Consider the following 26,360-nt stretch of genomic DNA (forward strand, 5'->3'; position numbering starts at 1 on the left):
GGTGGTACAGAAGGAGAAGAAGTCATAAATAATAACGGTTATAAACTAAGAGAGTTTGCATCACATAATGAACTCCGAGTAACAAACTCTTTCTTTAGACATAAAAAAATTCACAAATACACATGGTCAGCAAGAGGTTACTCAACAATAATAGACTACGTTATAGTAAATAAGAAAATGTGGCCCACGATACAAGATGTGAGAGTATTTAGAGGCCCAGACATATCATCTGACCATTTCATGGTCGTTGCCAAAATTGCAATATATGAGAAATGGAAGAAAATGTCCTCCAGAAAAGAAAACCAAACTGAATCGACATTATTTAAGGTAAACCTTCTCAAAGATCATAGTATTCGCAAACTTTATGAAACGCGACTTGAAAATTACATAAATATAACCCCGAAAAGTAAGAATATAAATCTTGAATGGAACAATATCAAAGAAATAATAACAAAAGCAGCAGGAGAGGCTCTCGGAAGAAGGAAGAAAAGAAATAACAACAGAGGATTAAAATTTTGGAATGAAGAATTAAAAGAAATAATCGAAAATAAAAAGCAAGCCTACTTAAAAATGATAAGTTCAGCAAATGAAGTAGAATTGAAAATTGACTATAAAAGAAAATCAGCTATAGCGAAAAGAAAAGTAAGACAAATTAAAAGAAACAGTTGGGATAGATATATAAGTGAAATTGAACATGATGCCCATGGAAGACAAGATAAGGCATATAAGATTATGAAACACCTTAATAAAATAGATAAAGATACGTTAAAACTGAACTCAATAACTGAAGACGAATGGCTACAATACTACACACATCTCTGGACTAGTGTAGATGATAGATGCATAATAGTACAAGAAACGGACGATAATGTAGATCCTATCACTTTAGAAGAACTACAAGAAGCAATCGCTTCAAGCAAAAATAAGAAATCTCCAGGAAGCGACGGAATTAATATAGAATTAATTAAGTATGCACCTGATACAATGAAAAGAAGAATTTTGGATTTCATTAATGTATGCTGGCAGAGTTATTATATACCAGATGAATGGCACGTAGGCCAAATATGTCCTTTGTATAAAAAAGGAGATAGAAATAAATGCGAAAACTATCGTGGCATCAGTCTTTTAAATACTTGTTACAAATTATATGCACGAATAATAGAAAAACGACTCTATCCAATAACTGATAGCATGATACTGGATGTACAACATGGTTTTAGAAAAGGCAAGTCATGTGTAGACTGTTTATTTATTATCACCCAACTCATAGAAAAACGTCGCGAATTTAATTTGCCAACATATTTCGCTTTTATAGACTACGAGAAGGCTTTCGACAGAGTAGACCGAGAATTATTATGGGACATACTATTTAATAGAGGAGTACCTCCACACCTTATCAAAACGATACAAAGTTTATACAGAAATAATGTCATACAGATTAAAATACAAGATAGCACAAAAAAAATGGCCGAAATAAACCAAGGAGTTCGACAAGGGTGCCCTTTCTCACCCACTCTTTTTAATATATATATATAGATGAAATAACAAGACTTTGGTTTGAGAAGATTAAACATTTTAATATTGACAATGTAAATTTTACAGCACTTTTATTTGCAGACGATCAAGTAATTGTCAGCCGTAACGAAAATGATCTGCAAATAGCAATTATTAAATTGAATGAAGTTGCCAGTAAATATAATATGATTATCTCCACAGATAAAACAAAATTAATGGCATTCTTAGGATCTTATCCAATCAGAACAAAAATTGTACTAAACAATAAAACCATAGAACAAGTGAACACGTTCAAATATCTAGGCTGCAACGTCACTTATAACAAGATCCGAGAAATAGATGATAAGCTAAATGCTTTTAATTATTTTTGTGGAACAATACGTCGAACTTTAGGTAGGAAAGTTCGGAAAGAAACATTACTAAAGTTTTACAAAGTGATGGCTTTACCAGCTTTACTGTATGGATGTGAGAACTGGGTTTTAAGGAAGAAAGACGAGAGAAGAATTGAGGCTGTTGAAATGAAATTTTTGAGGTTTGTGGCTGGCTATACACTATTTGATAAAAAGAGAAGTGAAGACATTAGATCCGAATTAAAAATGCACAATATTATAGATATAATAAGAAGACATCAAAACAATTGGAGGGAGCATATACAGCGCATGCCAGAAACGTCAATTACCAGAACAATATACAGTCTCGACCCCCGTGGGAGAAGAAACCCAGGAAGACCCACAAAAAGATGGCGGGACCAGTTTTGATTTGATTGGAGTGGAACGGATCTTATGGTCCATACCGTAATGCAGATGATGATGATATTTTCTAATGACTTTCGAAATGGGCTACGTCAGCAGTCGAAACTACAACAATTTCAATGGATTATTCGCTATCTTGTGAATGCGGGCGTGGCATGCGCAGTGGCTCATTTCGGGGACTTTGATTATTCCGTCGGTCCGATTTTTTTGCCATTACTGTACAGCCGGAGGCAGCGATTTTGGTGACCTCGATGACATTTCCAGTAGGCGACTCAATATTGTTTATGTGAGCTGCATGAATGACTGGCGATAACGTTCTGAGTCGTTGTTTATATTTTCATACACGCAGCTTATATCATTATTATGAAACACACCACTGTACAGTCCGATTCAAAGAATACCTTAAATACATGTAAATTACTTTCGTTCGCAATAATTTTACAATACGCCTTCTACATTTTCTAAATGAAAAGGAAAAAAGCATTGCATATAGGCCTATATATAATGCTACCCTTACCAGATCAATATACATGATTTGTCCAGTAATAATGTAAGGATCTTCTGCTAGTTGTGCGACAATTCATGTTAGTAAAATTATGATTCTTCTTATTGATCAAAATATTAATTTGATTAATTGGGTAAAATTGCATGCCGCGGAAGTTATATTTATATAAAGGTATAGTAAATAGGACTGCAATGGATATTGCAAGGGAAATAATTTCTTAACACACACATTGTGAATAAAACAGAGAAGAAAGCATTTTAAAATATTCAAAATCGTACAAAATATTGGAGAAACCAATTTTACCTGCACAAATTGCACCAATTGAAAAATATAATTACCATTCACAATAAATACTGTATTTTATGGACTCTAAAAAGTTCTTTGTTAATCTAGAGGTATTGGCTGATGACTATACTAAATTCAAACATAAAATTCATTCAGAATATATAAAAATTACACTTTTGGAGTTTTACTAAATGTATACTATCGAAATGTGTTATATTACCCAGTTAAATACTGTACATGTGTTAACTGTGTTTATGTTGATCTGAGTTATCCGATGTCTTATTTTTTAAAAATATAATTCATAGTACTGAAACTGCCATATTGAATTCGCACCAATTGTATTATTCGTAATTTTCGTCTCAAAAACCATTAAGATATCTAATTTAATTTTTCACCCATTTTTTTCCCACTCTACAACTTCAGGGACAAAGTAGGACAAAATAATACCTTATTCGTATTCTGTGATCGCAAATGCCCAGATACCGATTTTCGTCGAGATCGGATGACATGAGATTTCTCACACCCTTCTGCCTTTTCACCAGTACTTTAGATGGTATTTTAAGAATCTAAGAATGTTTAACCAAAATTGTAAAGAGTATTAAATTTTACGCCTCTAGTTAAATATACTTTAGTGAATTTTTAAAACCGTCAACTCCTTTCTCTCTCCTCTATGCTCCGTTAGGAAGTGAAAAAAAAAAAGCTATTTGAAGGGAGTACATGAAACTGAATTTTTTTTTTACATTCCTTATACATTTTAGAAACAATTCTGAGAGATGAGATGAATAGTCTAACCCAATTTTATGAGTGAGTCCTAGTTTTAAATTTAAAGGCTGGTTAAAAAATTAATCGGTATAATTATTTTGATCATTACTGCCTCCTATTTTCCAACTCTTAATGTTCGTATTTCGTAAAACTCAGTCTTATCTATTAACTAAGGATTAACAGAAATCTACGTATAGAGTTTAAGGATATTTAAGTTGACGAATCAGTCAGTCTGTTGATTATAGAATAGCCTTTTTTATTATATAGATTGGTATTTATACTTTATAGTATCGAGGAAAAGACTATGCAGCGGCAACTGGAATTATCTCGAAAAATGTGTGCCGGAAACTGGTCCCTTTTCATATACGTACATGTACACATTATAGACTACTGCAGTTCTATAGTTCAGCTGAATGTGCATATATTTTAGAAGTGACTGTCCATCTAAATCCACTCAGATCTCGAGCCTGTATGTTTACTCTTATGTCCTACACATTCCAGCTTCAGTTTGCTTGCTGCAGAGACATCAGCCGACCTTGCATCGGTGAGTAACTCGCTCTGGAGTTCAGATTAAAAAAATCCGTCTGCCAAAATCGCTGGCTCCTACTATAACATGATTAAAGTATGTAGTGCTATTTGAAAAATTGATGACGTCACGTGTATCTTGTACCATAATGTAGTTACATGCACCAAATCTCCACACTCATGTTAGCCCCTCGTTCTGCACAAGATAAATGGGACACCCTGTATATTTATATCAATTAAAGCGAAAGGGTTGTTGTTAAGAAATAACTAGAATAATTGAGCTATCCAGGAACTCCACCCGACACCGTCTCAACTTTTCCCTTTATATCCACACAACTCGCGTGGGCTGACGAAACGCCAGAGACCCACATCGAGTGCACACAATCTCTGTGTGGCTTGGAATTGTGGTTTTCTGTTAACGTACACAGTGACGTATATATTATGCAAATCTAGTCTTTCAAGTAGAGCTCCCTGTAAAGCAGATTTGAATAATTTCAAGGGAAAAATTGTTCCGGGGCCGGGTATCGAACCCGGGACCTCTGGTTGAACGTACCAGCGCTCTTACCAACTGAGCTACCCGGGAACTCCACCCGACACCGTCTCAAGTTTTCCCTTTATATCCACACAACTCGCGTGGGCTGGCGTTTGGTAAGAGCGCTGGTACGTTCAACCAGAGGTCCCGGGATCGATACCCGGCCCCGGAACAATTTTTCCCTTGAAATTATTCAACTCTGCTTTACAGGGAGCTCTACCTAAAAGACTAGATTTGCAAAACTAGAATAATTGTACGTAGTATGGAATATTAAATATAGCAATAGTTATTAATAGTAAAATGTAGTTAAGGGTGGTTTCCTGGAAAACAGAAATGCAACAGGACCACCATTAACAAATGATATATAAATTGTACATAATTTTGATGACAATAAACACACTCACGCACGAACGCACACACACAACTCTGGAAAATCCGGCTTCGGAATCTAACTTTTAACAGTGTGCACGTATAAGACTCGGATTCGGATAGTAGGCAAGATTTGTAAACCAAGAAAGTTCCGTTAGACAATCTTATTCAGTGACTCCGAAATCTGAGATAGGATCTAAACAAAAAATATTCCAACAAACTAAGAAAAATTAGACAAAATGACAAAGTTAAGTTTAATTAAAATATCGCTTCAAAACACACTTCGATTCCGCAAACTCCTTTCAAATCATTCGCGGACCCGGGTGCGCGGTCCGCAGGTTGGAAACCGCTGATCTATGAGACCCAAAAGGAAACAGAAAATACAGAATATTTACGAATTTCAGTATCACAGAAGCACAATTTTAAGCGTAATGACATCAGTTGACGTTAAATTATTCTTACGTGCATTTTGCAAATCTTATTATACTGTACCTTCTTAAACGGTAATTCATGCACGTAATTAAAATTTTAATCAAGGATACAATAAGGTACACGCATTTTTTTAAATAGTATTACTTATTGTTTTTATTCACAAACATAATAACTTTCAACAACATTCTGAGAAACACTATCTGACCTATTATAGAAAATTCGAAGTCATTTTTGGAGTTCGCGCAAAATTAGCTTCTAGGACATCTTTTAATTGTCTAATACAGAAAAAGTAAAAATAAAACTTCAATGTGGTAAAATTATTTATCCACTTTCTTTATGTAATGTGGACTTAACATAACTAATAAAAATATTGTAAACACATTCATTACGCAATTAGTTAAGTAATGATACTGCTATTACCAAACAGGTTGCGTAATGTCACATATAAAATAAAATAAAATGGAATTGATTTGATTTATTATAAACATTAACAACAATATGTTCAACACACTTCCTACATTTTTCTTGGAATACTAATATTCAATATATATATATATATATATATATATATATATATATATATATATATATATATATATATATATATATCACTTTATATCTTACACGGGATTTCGATGGTACTAAACATTAAATTGCAGAATTTGCAGCATTTTCAATATCTGAATCATTGTTTAAAATCATTTTAACAACTTTTTTTTCGAAATATGTAGTTTATCGCTTTCGCGTGTTAAATATTAGGTACGGTACCTTGTTGACTAGTTTCAGCCTGTCGTGGTCTTACTTCAGAATAGATTGGTCCTGGTCTTCGCGCTTTCTGTTTGCGTTTCCTGTGGGGGGTGTATTTGTGTAGTGTAATGTGGACTCAAAAAGTGTATGTGTTCTGAAATTGAGTTGTGTGTTGAGAATTTCATGTGGGTGTGCTTTTGCGTGCCTGTATATTTCGTATTGTTCTAGTGTGTTTAGTTTCTGGTTTTTCGGTTAGATGTGTAGAATTTCTATGTCTATGTTTATGTTGCCGTAAGTGTGGTTGGTATTTGTGATGTTTTCTGTGTATGTGGAAGTGTTTTGTAATTTTGTTCTAGCTGTGATGTGTTCTTCATAATGTGTCTGTCCTATGTTGAAGTTGTTGCAGATGTTGCATTTCAGTTTGTATACGCCTGTGTGGTTGTATTTGTTTGTTTGTGTTGTTTGTGTGTTGAGATGCTTTGGTACAGTGTTTTTGTTGTGAATGCAATGTTGTAATTTAATTTCTTGAATGAGGTTGCAATCTTGTTTGTGTTTTTGTTTTCGTATGTTAGTGTGATGTATTTTTTGTGTTCTTGTGTTTGTGTTGTATTTCTATGTTTTTTATAATTATGTTTTGTCTTTCTCATTATGTTGTCTTTTATGTTAGGGTTGTATCCGTTTTCTTGTGTTATGTATTTGATTGTGTTCAGCTCTTCTTTGTAGCCTTGTTGGCTCATTGGCATATCGAGTAGTCTGCGTACCGAGGAATGCTTCTTGTTTGTGTTATGTTGGGTTGTATATATGTGTTGTTGTTGTTGTGGGTTCTGTAGATTATTGAATGTGAGTTCGTTGTCAACTACAGAAAACAACAACAACAACAACAAACAACAACACAACACATTCAATCACCTAACACAACACAAACAAGTTGCATTCCGAGCAATGGTACACAGACTATCGTACTCAACATGCCAACAAGACTACAAAGAAGAGCTGAACACAATCAATTACACAACACAAGAAAACGGAGACAACCCTAACATAAAAGACACCATAATAAGACGAAACATACTTACAACATAGACATACAACAAAAACACAAGAACACAAAAAATACATCACACTAACATACGAAAACAAAAACACACATAAAATTGCAACCTCATTCCAGAAATTAAATTACAATATTGCATACAAAATAAGAAACACTCTACAAAAGCATTTCAATACACAAACAATACATACAAACAAACAAACAAATAAATACAACTACACAGGGGTATACAAACTCAAATGCAACACCTGCGAAAACTTCTACATAGGACTGACAGGCAGATCATTTCATACACGTTACAAAGAACACATCACAGCTAGAACAAAATTACAAAAACTTCCACATATACAGAAAACATCACAAATATCAACACACATACAGCAACATTAACGTAACATGGAAATTCTACATATCCAACCGAGAAACCATAAACTAAACGCACTAGAACAATACGAAATATACAGGTACACAAAACCACACCGCATGAAATTCTCAACACACAACTCAATTTCAGAACACATACACTTTTTGAGTCCACATTACATTACACAAACATACCCCCATAGGAAACGCAAACAGAAGGCGCGAAGACCAGGACCAACCAGTTCTGAAGAAAGACTACAAAAGACTGAAACTAGTCAACAAGGTACCGTACCTGATATTTAACACGCGAAAGCGATAAACTACGTATTCCGAAGTGATATAGTGTTAACAGTTGTGTAATCAAGATGCATAATGTTTTTTTTTCTCCTGGTACTGTTGTTCTTCTGTTATAAACAAAACCCTATCGTGTTCAAAACTAATAAAACAAACATAAACGAATCGTCTCTCGCAGGAAGAAACTAATAACAATACAATCGCCTCTCCAGAAAATACATGTTCAAAAGTATTGAAAATAACGCAAATATTATTATTAAAAAAATATTTTTTTCATCAAAGCTAATAAAACGTACGATGTACTTATCGTAATTTCATATTACAATACTCGACTGGTTATCAAACTCGTATTGTAATATGAAACATTACGATATTCATATCGTAAATACTATTAAGAAAGTGAGTCTTAAAACCTCGTTTTCCGTTGTAGTCCTAATAACACTTCTTTTTTATATTTAGACGGTATCTAAATTATTACATTATTTTGTAAGTTATATTAATGGTACCATGTTGTAATACTGTCAATGAGGTAAGTGCATCCTTCAATAACTTCATTTAGGATAATAACAAAAATCCCACCAAATTCACTACCAGTACTTTTTATCACCACCAACTAGAGCCCAATAATTTATTTTGCCCGTCTGTGAAGTATACAAAGTATAAAAGAAATCACACTTATGAATACATTGTCAGCATGGCACAAACCAATTCAGGAAAAAACAAAATACGTGAACACAAAGCACTAATGTATTAACCAATTTTTAATTCAATATTGTAATCCTCGCTAATCCAGCATTTGCTGACCTGGCATTTAAATGCAAACCTGGTTGAGGGCCATGGTATTTAAATGACAATAAAATTCTTGGAGTACTTCCTTCGAGAGTACAGCTCATGCATTTTGTGAAGACACTCGAGATAGTGCAGTACGGGAACAACTTTTCTGTGAAGGGGGTAAAAGTAGAAGGGAAGGTCGGGCGTGTGTCTACAGAGTTCAAGGCAAAAACTAACCAATTCCCCTATGATTTGTAAGTAGACTCATCCGATCTCGTGCGCAGCTTTGTAGGAAGAGTGGGTAAGTGTCTTGACAAAATGCATGGGCTGTATAGCTGTTAATTCCGTGTCATATAGCCTCCTGAAGGCACGTAATGGAACTCTGTCCCTGATAAGAGGGCAGCAGAAAAAATTCATCGGCCATTTTTCTCATGTTGAATTTCGATGCTGAATAACCTCTGCAGTTTAAATGAAATACTACAACAATCACTACAACACCGGAGACTGAACGCGGATCAGATTGACTTGTAACGAAAATTATACAGGCAGAAAACGAGAAAATACGTTTATCATTATTTTTTTTACAAAATAATTTATAGTGATGTGAAAAAATCCAAAAACAGTACAATGTAACTTCGAAATACACGCACAAAGAACCTACTAGAATTCTAAAAGGAGAACAAAGCATAAAAATATTCTTTCTCCGTCCTGCTAAATAGGTTCCTAAGAACTTCCAAGGACGAATGCCCCCGGATGTGTATAATTAACTATAATGCGTTTGTTTGCGTGCTGTTCTTATGGAATGCCATGTACAAAAAATGCACTAATGATACATCTGCATAGGAATTGCTCTCTGATTTTAGTCTCCATTGGTTAAGAAAGCAGTGCAGAGGACTTCAAGAGATATCAGCATCGACTCTTACGGAACGCTCTCTACTGTAAAGGTCTCAACATAGGATATCAGACAGAACTATCACGACAAAAGTGATTATATTCATCATCATTAAATTTACTGTTCGAGCCTCTGGTGCAGTTCTTCTCCAAAATGTGGTTTCTGTAGATATAGCTTCCTAGTCAGGTACGTAATCCCCTTCCTTTCGTTTATGTAAAGGTTAATTTTTTTGGTCATACAGAATTATCTGTTACGGTTATTATTTGTTGTTAATGGAAAAAAATTCGCTCTGGTGCCGAGGATCAAAACACATTTTTTTAACCGACCAGAGACCATTTTCCTAAAGTTTTTTTCTTTGATTTCTCTTTTTATGTTTTTCCGTTTTCTTGTACTATTACGAAACACAACACCCATGTCCGAGGCGGGACTCGAACCCATAACCCTTCGGATCAAGCGATAGAGACATTACATGCCTCTACCGCTTCCACCATCTAGTGCGTAGAACTGGGGATCCCGGGTTCGATCTTCGGCGTCGGAGCGAATTTTTCTCCATTAACAACTCTTGCTTTCGGTTTTTGATGTAAAGCGCGCTTGGGAAGCGGTCATATTTCATTCTCTTAAGAAATGTGTAATGATTAATTTCCGCTACCACTTTTTTTTAAATTATGTTGTATATTGTGCTCCCACGCCGTTACTGCGTCGTATATGGCGTCATGATTTGGATTAAAGCTACTAAATGAGCGTTGGTTCGAGTCCTCATGGGGAACGAAAAACATTTTCATGAAATTTCGACCAGTTTATGGAATCGGTGACCACCCAGCATTGCGATAAATTTGGGAGCTTCAGTGAGGAGCGAAATCGGGTTTCTTAAGCCAGCTATAACGGTGTGGGAGGATCATCGTGCTGTCCATGTGTTACCCCCGTACTGGTCGGGTGATGAACTTGAGGACGTGAGGCCAGCAGTCGTCTGATCGGCATTGGCCCTTTTTGGACTGTTACACCATCGATGTCATTTAATTTTAAGTTTTTATTTTTGGGTTTATTACTGATATTCTTCTTCCGAACACTTGTGTTACACGACATACCGACCTAAACATTGATGTGTCTCAGTAAAGTGATTTCTTCTCTCGTTCTATATAGTAGAACCTCTATTATCCGTGGTAACGAAGGAGATGGACTGAATGGTTAATAAAAAAAATTGGATAACCCGTACTATAAAAGATATTTATAAATTAAGTGCATAATACATAATTTCGTGAACTCCTTCGTGGTCTTATGTTTAACGTGTTATGTAGTGGATCAGGAGTTCATTAAAACTTCGGTTGTCAACGATGGGTTCTTAAGAGCCGAAGGTTGATGGCTGATGATTGTCTGCGAGGAATACTTGAAGTCTCATGTTGTAGATTTACAGTCCGATTTAGTCCTGACAGCTCAGCGACTTGAAAGAGGGGAAGTAATAGGAGGAGTGGGGAGAGTTCCGGAGTAGAGATAAGAGCGAGCGATCGGTAAAGGAATGCAGTACAGCTTAAATGTACTGGAAACATACCGCTCTACCGCATACATGACATCCGATCGCTCCGAAGGCAAGCGAGTGACTAACCCAAACACCCCTTGGCGTAACTAAATGGACTCGCCTGACCCAGGCGCACATCTCCGGTGACTGTCAGGATTAAATGATCGTACTGTACATACAGTACTTTATACACTTTATCCTTTTTGTTTTTCTTTTTTTGTTAAATCGCGTACAGTTGTAACGCCAATCTCCTACTCTAAAGTAGCATTAACCACAGTTTCTTCTTTCCTAAACCTCTCACTTAAGTTATTTGTAATTTTTTCGATACTTAACACAATACGTTTTCTTTAACAACTGTGGAAGACTTTTGCATAGAAGTTATACAGTACGGCCACTCGAATAGTAAGGTTAGGGGCTGGATTGTACACGGGTTTGTGGAAATTCTTGGTGTAGTTTCTTTGGAAGCAAATAATGATTATTTTACAAGTAACTATTTCTGTTGCTGACAGCGAAGCATTTCTACTACATACTTTGCAATAAGAGTAAAGGTTTGTAATAACCTTCTGTAGGAAAACTATGTAGAAACATAATGTACAGTACTTCATAATTTTTTCTGCAGCAAAAAGAAAATAGGACCTAGAAAAAAAGTAGGATAATCTGACAATCGGTCAATAAGGTGACGGATAACCGGGTTCCACTATAGTAGTAATAACTAGGCTTCGTATTCCAGCTACCTAAAGACTGAAGTTAAAGACACATTGGGTATATAATACGCTAACACAGGTAATGCAACGGACAAGGACATAAACAAACACGTCTCGCTGCGTGTTCGTGGAGTACAGTCAACTCCCGACATTCTGAAGCTATGCTAGTAAGCACATGCTTAAGCCGTGATGTTCATTTTCGTCGTGATCTTTGCAGTGAATAGGCCTAATAACGTGCATTCGTAAATTACAGAACTTTAACATATGCGGATGTCACTTGAAATGATTTATATTGCAAGAAATTCTGTCAATGGCACATGACGTTATTGGTGCATGATGTAGTAGGCCTACAAGATATTCTTATCGTATGATATTTTTTCGTGTTTCATTAGGATATTGCATATGTCCCTCATCACTGAAAACCACTAATTTTCTATGTACTTTTCTAGAAATTCCCTAAAATGTAGATTACTTAATTTATTAATTGGGATGTTTGCACTGAACATCATGGTAGGCTACACAAATCCATGCTAAACGCCTTCATGATTTTAAGATTGTGATGGTACTTTTTCTCTTGGGTTACGTTCAAAACACTTTCTGTGCACTGTTTTTGTCACTTTTACGTTTGTTTTACACAATTTATATGTAATGTTGTCTTTAATGACAGTGAAAATATTAGTTCAAATATCCTCAACTACGCCCCGCAATATTACACGCTTCGACATTTTACCTCTGCAATGAACCTTCAATCAGCAACAAAGCTGTAGTTATTTAAATAATGCGACTAGTAAAAGCAGTGATCGATAAGACTTCTCACTATATATAGTTGCGTCCCGGTTTTCACTTTCTAGAGGAAGAGGCCAGAGGATGTGTAACTATTTCGTATACGAACGTACCTGTACCTGCGCTGTGACGTCACATATCTTCGAAACAGAGAACTTCATTCCAGTTTATAGGTAGCTGAAATACGAAGTCTAGCAATAACGGTAGCACAGAGAATCAAACCTAAGTTACTACTATTCTTATCGAGCCGCGAGAGTGTTATGTGGCAGGCAGTGTGTTGTGTTTTCCCGGAATCTCGTTTAAACCAGGTGAAGGGACTGCACAATAGTTGGCTTCCAAATGAAAGTTTTGTCATGTAAACATACTAGTCGGCCCCCGGTCTTGGGGGGGGGGGAGGAAGAAAAAACCGTCCGTCCTAGTGTAACCTAGGAGGCCTGGCTTTTCGAGGGCTGGATTCTTAGGCATAATTTAGCCCATTGTGCAACATATCGTGTTGTTCTTGCAATAACTCCTATGTGATATATTTATCGATTTTCAGATTCTTGCTCTATTAAATAACTTAAATAGTGATACAATAAATAATAAAATCTCCTATATGTAATTATATTTCTTTCAATAATATACTATTAATCTCATCATAGATATGTGCTCTTTTTATGTTTTTTATGACCATAACCTACCAAACAGTTCATCCACTCTACTCTGTCCTATTTATACATTCAAACTAACCTATTTTTACCAACTTATCCCCCCACAACAGCACCTTTTCCATTCCCTTTCCAATCACCCACAGCACTACCAATAAAAGTCCGTATATCATTCATGCCCTACTAAACTTTACTTTCGTTCTTGCACTGTTTACCTTCTGTACACTTTCACTACTACCTGGTAGGTTTTTTTTACCGAGGTTTTCCCCAACCATAAGGCAAATTCCGGGTAATCTTTTGGCGAATCCTCGGACCTCACATCATCTCACTACAGCTCCCCAAAATATTGTAAAAATTGTAGAAAAATTACAAAATTGTAAAACTGTAAAAATTGTAAATTATTGTAAGAATTCACAGTCACCTATGTAGGCTGCTATAGGATGAATAAAGGTTTTTTTCTTCCTACTGAAAAGTTTTATATTTTGCACATAGGAGTTATTGCAGGAACAACGACGATATGTATGCGTTGATTGATCAAGTGCAAGAAGTGACCTCGGTCGCATTCGTGAATCCGATACTGACAAGTCGGTCATCCTGCCGATGCAGCTAGGTCCTATCCGAAGACGAGTAGCCTGATAAGCAAAGAGGACACGGAGTCCTAAGCTCTTTGTGAATCAGCATCGTGAAAGCGACGTTGACAGGTGGGTCATCCTGCCTCAGCCGCTGATAGAACGAGGTTTCATCTTCAGAGAAGTAACTTGATAAGCCTCAGGGGCCCGTAGCTCCAAACCCCTATAATATATGAACATCGGAAACCCGTATTACTCTCGAGACTTCAGCCCAGTTATTTCTACCAAATACCGGTAAATGAAATGAGGGGAAAGTGGAGTATGATGGTGAAATAATAGAGGAAAACGGAGTACCCCGAGGAAACCCCTCTGCAACTTATGCTTTGTCCACGGTCTGAATGGGAATTGAATCTGGTCCGCAGGGACGGAAGATGAGCACGCTATCACTTGAGCCATAGACGCGGCGAGTGTAGTCCGTGCATTCATACATTACCATACTGCCATGAATTTATGAGTGTATAGTTACAGTCAGGGCACGAATTAAGATTTCTGATGAGTAGGGGATAGAATCCTAGATAGAGAATAACACACATAAAATTATTATTATCCTCATTCGATACGGCTTAACGCTTGGTTGCATAGAGTTGCATCTTAACCATAATAATAATTATATCCATGAACAGGCTTAAGATAAGATTGTCAGCTTAATGGTGATACATCAATATTACTTTTTTGCTTATTTTATACTTTATAAAGTATACTCGTATTAAAACAATTATATTTTGTGAGGGGAATAGAAGTTATCCCTGACAGGGATATTAATATGAATTTATGAGAGGGAGATAACTTTCCAACAGGGGGGGGGGGATCCACCCATCGTCCCGTTAATTCGCACCCTGGTTACAGTAGTTACGCTCTCAAGAAATTTATGACGGAACATAACAGTCATATTTCTTGCATATAGTGCGGCCTATGTTGATGTCTATTATTATGTTTTATATTCATATATTCATATCCATATACATTTCCACATAATGCTTACTAGCTATTGTTCGCCACCACGTTTCTGTATATGAGCTACCCATAGCCTTCTAACTACAATAATATACTATTAATCTCATCATAGATATGTTCTCTTTTTATGTTTTTTATGACCATAACCTACCAAAGAGTACATTCACTCTACTCTGTCCTATTTATACATTCAAACTAACCTGTTTTTACCAACTTATCGCCCCGTAACAGCACCTTTTCCATTCCCTTTCCAATCACCCACAGCACTACCAATAAAAAGTCCGTATGTCATTCATGCCCTACTAAACTTTACTTCTGTTCATGCACTGTTTATCTTCTGTACACTTTCACTATATTTTCTCTACACTACTTTTGTTCCTGATCCTAGAATATAACACTTTTCCATTTTCCTTGTGCTGTCACTTTCCACATATCCGCTACCATATCTTCACTTTACACTTACTATCATGACTTTTTATTTAACTATTTCACTATACTTTTCCTCACCATAATCACCATTCCTCACTCACTATTCATTCTTCCTCACCTTTGCCGTTTGTGCCCTTGTCTCCTGCGCCATTGCTTTTTGTCTTTCTCTTTATGCTTTCCTTCTTTAAACCCCAGTTTCTTAAACTATAATTCTTTTGTCCTTGATTTCCGGTAGTTCACTTCCTCTCCTTGTCGAGTCCAGACGTCTCCTTTGTTTACCGATCTCACTTATCTTAATTTTTTGCCCTTTCTTTCCTGTCGCTTCTGTTTTCTTGCCCAGTTGATGCGTCATAACTCTGTTATTATGCAGCACGATAGTTCATTATGTTTTATGTAATGAGATCACGTTTATCGGTCATTTTTTTGTATGCAGTGGTTTGCCATGTCGATGTTTATTTGTTTTATGTAGTTACGTCATATTCATCAGGCGATTTCTAGCAGGATTTATTGTCAGTATAATACAGAGATGGCTTTCGACGTAATGACTAGTTGGGAAAAAATCTACTGTACGTGTAATTTATGGATATAAGATTAATTATGAGAAGAATCTTGTTGATCATGCTCAGAGATGGAAGAGCACAAAAAGAATACGGAAGTTATTTTTAAAATTATATTCTGAAAAGAAAATATTAGAATGGTGTAACACTAACCATACTAGTCTGAAATAGTCCATTGGTGTGATTGAAAAATAATTATTTTTTAAATATAAAATTGAATAGTTGGAAAACAGACAAATTTCCAGAATATAATTTCTTAAACGTGTGACTAAAGTTTCTGGGACTGAAAATATAATCTGCAAGTATGTAATTTAACTATAATAAGTTTTAGACTTCCTATGGTTTCATTTTAAAACCTTAAAATTGTTTTGGGGTTTTACTAATATCTAGAAAAATATCAGTTGATATATTGTTTATAGGTTTAAGAGGATTCCAGTTTATAGGTAGCCTATATTTTATGGTTTATAAGTAATTGAAAACTGTCAATTTGATATGATATGATATGATATGATATGATATGATATGATATGATATGATATGATATGATATGATATGATATGATATGATATGATACGATACGATATGATACGATACGATATGATAAATGTTAAATGTTATGTTTTATTTAACGACGCTCGCAACTGCAGAGGTTATATCAGCGTCGCCGGATGTGCCGGAATTTTGTCCCGCAGGACAAAAAGCACAATTTGCAATTATATTTGTAGGAGTAAATATAACATTCTTCCCACAGCATTAATGGTAATTAAGTTTGTTGGTTGATTATATAACTTTGCTAATGAATTCATGATTTCATCTTTTACATCCCAGTAAATCTACTGACATGAGCCTGTCGCATTTAAGCACACTTAAATGCCATCGACCTGGCCCGGGATGGAACCCGCAACCTTGGGCATAGAAGGCCAGCGCTATACCAACTGCCAACCAGGTCGACGATATATGATATGATATGATATGATATGATATGATATGATATGATATGATATGATATGATATGATATGATATGATATATGATATGACATATTTATTTGTCAGCCAATTTTACAATTCATAGTTATGGTGGACCATCACATTTCTGCTTTTCGATCCATCAACCCTTTAATACACACCACCTTTTTCTATTAATATATTCATTTGCCAAGTATTTCCTGATTACTTCCCATTCTTCTGTTTTAAATGAATTGCTATCTATTCTTCCCTATCTATCCTATTCTTTTCTCTCTCTCATACGTAGACTGTTTCCCTTCCATTTCTCGCTTTCCTATTAAATATTACATATTCCCCTCCTTAATAATTTATATTATTTATTTATTTATTTTATTCTCTATTCTCAAATCTACCTGCTCTTAATAATTATTTTCCAGCTCTTTTCTCTGAAATTATTTGTTTTCTCTATTGTACAACACATCACTTACTATTTCCTTACTATTCTGTCCTCTATTTATTTACGTATTTAACTTTCTCTCTTCACTTCACTCCTACATTTCCTCTTTTATTATCTCTTTCCATAAATTTATTTCTATAATACTCCTACAGTTATAGTACCCCTGATACTACTTCCAACTCACAACATATCAATTGGATATAGTACATAGCTACATATAGTTACATTGTTTAATTATAAAATACATTGTATTTGTATTGTAGTACTCACATTCGGAGTTATTTTTATTTGTGGCTTCAACAGTTATCCTCCTCTACATTGTCCGCGTGGATAATTTCATACTGTTAAAAGCATCAGGTTATTCGGGACAGATAATATTAGGAATTTTAATCAGACATGTTTAAATAAACTGCCCTCCATTGTAGCACTGCAATAATTTTGCGATTTCCAAAGCAGTAACATAACTTACTTGGAGTTCCCTTTGACTCATAGCTTGTTTCATCATATTTATTACCGGAACTGATATCAATTGAATTTAGTTTTTTTAATGTTTTAATTGCCTCGCCCCGTCCAGCCTTATGAAAAGAATATGATTCTTTATACTTATTTTCTACTATATATATTTCAGTTTACAATTACATTGAATATGTTCATGCTTACCTAGATTTCGTGATAATTTTATGACGTGTCGTATTGTCTCCATATGTTTGATTTATAAGTGCCCATTAGAATCTTAGAACACAAGAGGCGTATCACTGTCGCCATGTGCATAACAAATACTGTTTCTCCCGGTCTTCCTTAAACACACGTTTCCGAACAGACGTTGAAGGATTTGACAAATAATAACCCTAAATGTAATCAGGTAAACCATCACTGACAGATGCCTGTGTATTGGAGTTGTAGGGGAGGTGGACGGAAGGGAGGGGGTGAAGCAAAGACAGTTTACTACGCTGCCCCTGCGACGTCACTATTGCTTGTGATCACGATGACATTTTTGCCAATCCCTGCCTAACGCACTACGTCCCACATGGCAACCGTGCAGAAATAATGGGCCGTATTCATAGACATTTTTAGCGCGGGCTTCCGATGGATGATCAGCGTTTTTCGTATTCATAAACCAGTGTTAGCGATAGGATACGATTTGAATTCTGTACTAGTAACCAGTGGATAACCGGGGCTAGCTTAGTATGCTCGTAGCGCGTGCTGCGAAATGTCTATGAATAGCACCCAATAAGTCTAAATATAATCAGGTAATCCGCCACTGACAGATGCCTGTGTACTGGAGTTGTAGGGGAGTTGGACGAAAGGGAGGGGGTGAAGCAAAGACAGTTTACTACGCTGCCCCTGCAACGTAACTATTTCTAGTGATCACGATGATATTTTTGCCGATCCCTGCCCTAACGCACAACGTGTCACATGGCGACCGTGCAATTGGGTGGGAATACCAGTAACTTAGGCTTGATTAACTCTGCAATATTTAATTAAAAGTTCCTCTCAATTGCTGGGATAATTCAGCGTCAAAATTCAATATAGATGAGACATAATCGCCAATTTTTCCTGGATCCCTATATCAGAGACTGGATTCTCTTACGTGGAGTAATGTATGATGCGGGACACATACAGTAGATTCACTCTCATCCCGGAGGAAACCATGTACAATGATTTATAAGCCTTCAAAATCCATATGCTCCATATCGACTGTGCCGTACTTCTTGCGGCCTGTTCAGCGCTGTCCTCGGTTCACTATGGGAGGCGAACTACATAGCACCGCATGATGATTAATGACAATGGCAGCAGATGAAACGGGAGTACCCCTGCAAAGCCTACAACGCAGCAGTCCTTGTTCACCATAAAATTTAACTTGGATATGCTGAGATTTCAAGCTGGGTTACCAGCAAGGAAAATCGACATTCCTTCTAACTAACAGTGAGCCAGGATTTACCTTACGTTAGAAAGGAGTTCGATTTCTAACACATATTTTGCCATATTGCTCAAATGAAATATGGGAAAAGTTTAAAGGGCTTGGTTCTCCTGTGATTATTTTTATTTTACAATTGTTTTATTTTTTCCATATCAATGTTCCGTAAATTTCAGAGTCACAACAATTTAAAAAGGTTCACTTAAATTTAATTTCATAACAATAAAGAGAAAAAAACATATCAACGTCGTCATCATCGTCATCCAAAAGTGTTGATTCTATCAGATTAGGTTTCAACACCCAATTGTAGTCCTGGTTGATGGGCCTAGCTGTATCGTGTGTTTTGGGTTGTTCAATTAAAATATCAGAAGATCTGTTGTACTGTGTTTTTAGATATGCTGTGTCCACTGTAGTCTTTGATCTTGGATTTTGGTATTTAAACTAAGTTCCTTACATATGTCTCCATTTATCTTGTTAACTACTAATTAATGACTTATGAGACTTCAGACTTTAACGATAATAATTATGGTGTGAATGAATTTGGTTCTTCAAACTCTATCGGAACTCGGTCAACCGCTTTGAAGTAACGGCTAGCATGTCTGACTGTGAAAATAGCGGCTTCTTGTTGGGACAATTTAGCTTGTTAGGCTTTTTTTTCAGAGACCGAGTAACTTTTTTTAGGTTTTGCTAGAAGTATTGATTTGTGTTTTTTTTTTCTTTTTCTTTTTTAATCTAGATTAAAATTCCAAGTTTCTTGTTTATGTTAGTTAATTAGTTAGGATACAATTAATTATGATACTTAATCACGCATTCAAAATTTGTGTGACTGCAACCTGTGCATATTTTTGCGTGACTTTACTTTGTTTATAGTGTTTCTTTCTCTCTCTCTTTATTTCTTGTGTAGGTTTATTTTGTATATAGTGTATTTATTTTTTTCTGTTTATTTCTATTATTGTATTTGTATTCCTGGTGTTGTGGAAGAGAAGGCCTGATGGCTTAACTACACCAGAATAAATAAATAAATAAATAAATAAATAAATACATAAATAAATAAATATATAAATAAAGAAATAACTTTTGGGAGTGGACCGACTGGCGATACACAAACGAACCTGGTCTAGGGGCGAGTGGGGTTGTCTGTTAGAAGCATGAGTACGCAGTGAACCTTAGTGTAGTCAACCACTGTGGATTAGAAAACGCCCAGTTCGAGGATTAGAGCTTCGAAAACTCAATATAAGCATCGCAGATCTTTTGGTACCTAGAATTTTAAATGTTAAGCTAAGAAGCGAGTCACTATTCAACTTATATGTTGCCTCCCAACCGAGACCCGCCTGCCAATCCCCGTGACAGTATAAAGTACACTCAGAACGCGTGTAAATAGATCTATAATGCCCGTAATTCACGAACACAGAATATAATAAAACGTTACAGACTGTGCGTTTATTGTTATTGTTAGAAATCTTTTTCCACTACACTATTACAACTGCTTTCATTGTAATTTGTTATTATTATGACCTCCATTCTATACTCTTATCATTGTGACTTGTATGTACAGTATATAGTTGTCTTCACGAAAGAAGATAGATCGGCCTTCCTCTATGAACTTTATGACTGATGAAGATGATATTCTTTACTTCTCGATCAATACACTTCTATTTTTCCTCATCTTCTTCCACTTGAATCCTAACTCTCTCAAAATACTCCTTAAACTAGTGCTCCCCACTAAATAATGGGTAATAGCTCCGAAATTGTAGGAGAAATTTTGTGCAAAATATAGAATTCGTGAATCGTTCGCCGTATCACGCGTTTGTCAAAGTCATCAATATTAGTAGCGGTCTTTTCCCATCGACCGTTTCTTTCCTCATGCACTCATTGATGTTTCTTCAGCTCCATGTTATTTTTGTTCACGAAAAATCCTCTTCACCTTTGTTAGAGACACCTTGTTTGTTTCTGTTAGTCTGTATCTTATTTTTTAATACTTTCCTTATTTCCTCACAAAATTGTACATATTGAGAACGATCTCTCTTGTTCATGCTCTTTTAGTAGGCCCACTATATTTTTTGTTTAAAAATTATCGGCGGCATCTCGCTTACAGGTCGATTTCTTCTAAGCAACTGAGCACACTTTTCATCAGTGTCATTGTTCCTCCATTATCTACCCTAGTTCCTTTCCTTGACCCAACCTAGCACAGAACGACCATCATAAAGGCTCTCTTGCTAACTTTCTCTTTCCTCACAAGAGCCAAAAAGATCTGAGAGACTTATACTACCCCAAGACTTCATCCCAACCTATTTTTTTATTATTGCAGGTGTTACAGGGAATGAGGGGGAAAATGGAAAAAGAAACGAGGTTACTCCGAGAAAACTCTCTGAAACGTCGTTGTGCACCACAAATTTCATCACTATCTGGCCGTTCTGAACTCTGGTCTCCTGAATGGGAGACCAGCGCGTTAGCACTGAGCCACAGATACGGCTTGGTCAGTAGTATGATCAAGTTAAACCCAACTCTAACCGAACTTTCTAGGTCTTGAGTGATAAAAGGTGAGGCAGGAGGAAAGGTACATGGCTTGAGGGATGATAATATTGATGATTCTGAACAAAAAAACTTCATATGAACATAATATGTTCAGTTCTTAACGGATTCGGAGAAAACTAATGGAAACAGTGAGGAACGGGAAAAGTGCAGGGGAGAGTAAATTAAAACATTGTTACCTTATGTTCTGTTTAATTGTGTACTTTTCTTCACAGAACATGTTCAAAAAGCCCACCGTCAACTTCAATGAACGTTGCAGTTCTTGTAGACAGCTGCTGTGTTGCTGATCTGAGCTGATTCGGACATTCCTTCACTAGAGTAAAAGCATGTAAAACGCGAGCAAGAAGATTCCACTTGGCGCTTGTAGACTTCGCTCTGAAGCCAATTCCATGCACAGTAATCCAATGTAGTAATGTCGGGTGACCTCGGTGGCTAAGAAATGACTCCATCGCGACCGATCCAATACCCATGATATGTTTCATTGATCCTAATACAACCTAATGTCATTTTCGTTGTGTCCGCATATGAGTAGGTACTGATGAAAGACATGGCACTGACCCCGTGATTTTCAAACAGCTGTATGTCAGATTCTGTCAAGAACAGGGCATATGTTCATATAAACGTTTTCTTTCAGAATCACCAATATTATCACCCCTCACACCATGTACCTTTCCTCCTGACTCATCCTGTATGTAGAGAGGGCAGATTGTTTCAACTACGAAAAATGAGAAATGTGCAATAAGTACTTTTATGTTTAATGACATGTTAAGCATATACTGTAGTTTTTGAATCCGCGATAAAATGCAAAAGCCAAAAAAAATGCGAAATGAATATGTTTCTGAAAAATAAGAGCGAAATTACATTTTATGAGACATTTTTGTGTTTTTGTAAAAAAAAACTCAGAATTTATCTAAAGGCCTCCTCTCAGAAGTATATTCTTACTTTTTTTTTTTCAAATAGTTTGGTTATCCCTCCCTGTTAGCTTTTATAGGCTAGTACGAATAGCATAAGAATGCGACCTGAAATCCTCTTTGTTGTTAATCGAGTTTTCAACTAATCTGTCTAGTGCTGGTAGTAGAACATAGCGTGCTTATGCAATCTCTGCAGTGTTCACTCACAAACAAATCGTATGTGGAAGCGGGTGATTGTGATTGACTAACAAGGTTGGTTTAGGATAAAATCACACATCTTCTGCCATGATCTTCAACGTTCACAATTTCACTGTAATGTTATAAGTTCTTTATTTATTTATTACTTTTGAGAATTCAAACTGGAAAATCTAGAAAAAGCACCTGTTAACATATTGATTACATTGAATTCTTACCATGAAACTTCCCACAAAGAATTGTCCGCTACAAAACGATAAATCCTAACATTTAAAGTGGTATAAAATGCTAAATTTGATTTTTAAAGTGCTAATTTGTTAATTTTAATTAGCTAAATTCTACCATCTCTAGTGATATGACTTTGATGTTGGATTTCACCACTTGTTCCGAAACAAAAAAGATATTAAATCTAAAAATTAATATTTTAAATTGTTGACTGCTCCCACTGGAGGTAGCCCAGAAGGACTCAGTATACTCTCCTACATGAATTTTACAATATTAAGTGTTGACACATGTTTGTTGACAGAAAATTAAAATAAACATATACCTATGAATTATAAAGTGAAGAAAAAGAAATTAAACAGAGTGAATATGATGACTCAGAATTTGGCAAGAGCGTTTCAAAACTGAAGTTATGATGTCAGTAGTAGGTGTCTATGGTAGTTCAAAAGTCTTCCTGAAGCTTTCAAAGAACTTGGGAATCACACCACGAGCTCCAATAAGAAGACCAATCACCTCAATGTTTTCAAGCTGCTATTTTGCTTTGCTTTGAAGTATTAAATGCCCAACTTCTCATAAATTTGTAACATTCTGCTATTTTCATTTTTTAGGTAGCGTGTAAGAAATATACAACAAGGAAAACATCGGACCTCTGCAGCCAGATAGTGACTCTGTGGGACATTTAAATAAGTACATCAGTCTTCAGGAAGTCAAGAATTACGAAAAAAACTATTAGAGGTGAAAATTACCGACGATGTTGCTTCCCCTGCTGACATGTCTACTCGGCGGAGCTGCCATGCTCGCCGTGATTTTCTACCTTTACTTCTCGCGTAATTTCGATTTCTGGAAACGCCTGGGAGTGCCGTACATAAAACCATCTCTGTTCTTCGGAAGCCTGGGACCAGCGTTCGTGCAACGCGTGGACGTAGCGCATCACTTGAAGACTTTTTACGAGGCGCATCGCGACACTCCCTACGTGGGCTTCTTCGCCTTCGACAGGCCCGCACTTCTGATAAACGACTTGGATCTTGTTAAGAACGTCCTCGTGAAGGACGCACAGAACTTCATCGACCACGTCATCGACATCGACAAAAGCGTGGACCCTCTGTTCGGGAGGATGCTCTTCTCTCTCAAGGGCGAACGCTGGCGTCATGTTCGTGTAAATCTGACGCCCGTCTTCACATCGGGGAAGATGAAGAAGATGTTCCACCTGGTCAAGATCTGCTCCGACCAGCTGCTGCAGCACCTCGAGAAGATAACAGCCGATGGTGAGTACACTTCTGCAGTGAATCGTTGTTACCAGGTGAAAAATATTAAAGTAAGTTCGAAATGTAGCCACTTACTACAGTAGTGAAAACATAGACCATGTCAGTATAGAACTAGAATTACTTACAACTAATTGAACTGCACAGGCGGATGTAAATTTTCAAGACAGAAGTGTTCTTGAGTAGGCCTATTTAACTTCTGACCTGTTCAAATTTTATATTCCTATATTAGTAACTATAATAATAAATGACACTCGGGAGGAAATTAAACGCAGAATAGGCTAAATATGGGAAATGCCTGTTATTATTTGGTTGAGAAGGTTTTGTCATCTAGTCTGCTGTCAAAAAACCTGAAAGTTAGAATTTATAAAACAGTTATATTGCCGATTGTTCTATATGATTGTGAAACTTGGACGCTCACTTTGAGAGAGGAACAGAGATTAAGGGTGTCTGAGAATAAGGTTCTCAGGAAAATATTTGGGGCTAAGAGAGATGAAGTTACAGGAGAATGGAGAAAGTTACACAACGTAGAACTGCAAGCATTGTATTCTTCACCTGACATAATTAGGAACATTAAATCCAGACGTTTGAGATGGGCAGGGCATGTAGCACATAGGCGTATGGGCGAATACAGAAATGCATATAGAGTGTTAGTTGGGAGACCGGAGGGAAAAAGACCTTTGGGGAGGCCGAGACGTAGATGGGAGGAAAATATTAAAATGGATTTGAGGGAGGTGGGATATGATGATAGAGAGTGGATTAATCTTGCACAGGATAGGTACCGATGGCGGGCTTATGTGAGGGCGGCAATGAACCTTCGGGTTCTTTGAAAGCCATTTGTAAGTAAGTAAGTATATTAATAACTTTGTATCACCCTTTATCCTGGTCGGCAAACTAACTAAATTCTCAAATAGCCATCTAAATAATACAATTTATAGAAGAGTGCGCGGCGTATACAATTTACCGACATTATAACTGGTCGTAGTGCGCATTTAGTGGGGAAATCCGACCGCGGGAGGAAAACGAATCGGTGGTGAATGGCGATGATATGAGACCTATAGTCCTGTAGAAATAATGCTCCAGTAAGAGTTTATCAGAAAATTTTACGCTGATCTTATATTTTATCAAAGCATATCTATGTTGTGTGACGTATCTATCCGCGGATCAAACGTGTGTTGAGGAAAACAGGGACCGAAAGATGGAAATCCGGTGGGTTATCAACACCGTAGGGCATGATGTCAAAGCAAGCGCATTTTTCTGACTTTGACGTCGTGCGCGGGCATCAAGCGCTAAGTGTGGAAAGAGGAAGGGTTGTGTATATGAATAAGCAGCCTGTTGGATTAAGAAAACAGTGGTGCACAAACTTAAAACGGAACGTGAAATTTTATGTCGTTATTTTTATATGGCTTCTTTCTTTTTTATATTATCTATATTGTCTGTAAAACAAAAGTAGGCCTACTACTACCAATTTCTTAATATTGCTGTTGTGTTTTAAATGTTAATAACATAATAAAGAGTTAAGAAGGAATATTCACATAAATTCCGTAGTAGTACAACTATACTGTACTAAATGGATGAAACACATCATTAATAAAGAAAGTGATATTCCAAAAAAAAAAAAAAAAAAGAGATTGAGTATGACATAAGTTGGAATTGATATTGATGGTACCTTTAGCCTTATAAGAGTAATCAATAAACTAATCAAACAATATTATAGTACAAAACAAAGTTACCTAGGTGCTATATATGTTTTAAGTGTAACTAATATTCCATAAAAAACTCTTATCGCATTATGCTTTTAAGGTGATATTGGTGAGCAACTTCCTATCATCAGAATATTAAATTATTTTTTTAAAATCTGCTGAAGCTATAGAGCTGACGTTTTTACAACACATGGACACGT

General features: G+C 36.2%; 1 protein-coding gene across 2 annotated transcripts in view; it reads left to right on the forward strand.

The window, feature by feature from the left end:
- The window catches only part of LOC138711914 (cytochrome P450 6j1-like), a 90,781-nt gene that overhangs the window by 8,489 nt on the left and 55,932 nt on the right, over positions 1-26,360 (forward strand). Inside the window, exons 2-3 of one of the 2 annotated variants that reach the window (XM_069843217.1) lie at positions 9,770-9,984; positions 23,804-24,460. In XM_069843217.1, coding sequence (XP_069699318.1) covers positions 23,947-24,460 — 514 coding nt within the window. In that variant the 5' untranslated portion in view covers positions 9,770-9,984; positions 23,804-23,946. The remainder of the gene's footprint in view (positions 1-9,769; positions 9,985-23,803; positions 24,461-26,360) is intronic. The other variant, XM_069843218.1, reaches the window with a different exon arrangement.

The sequence above is a fragment of the Periplaneta americana genome, chromosome 13, assembly GCF_040183065.1.
Source record: "Periplaneta americana isolate PAMFEO1 chromosome 13, P.americana_PAMFEO1_priV1, whole genome shotgun sequence".
In the NCBI taxonomy this organism is placed as follows: domain Eukaryota; kingdom Metazoa; phylum Arthropoda; class Insecta; order Blattodea; family Blattidae; genus Periplaneta; species Periplaneta americana.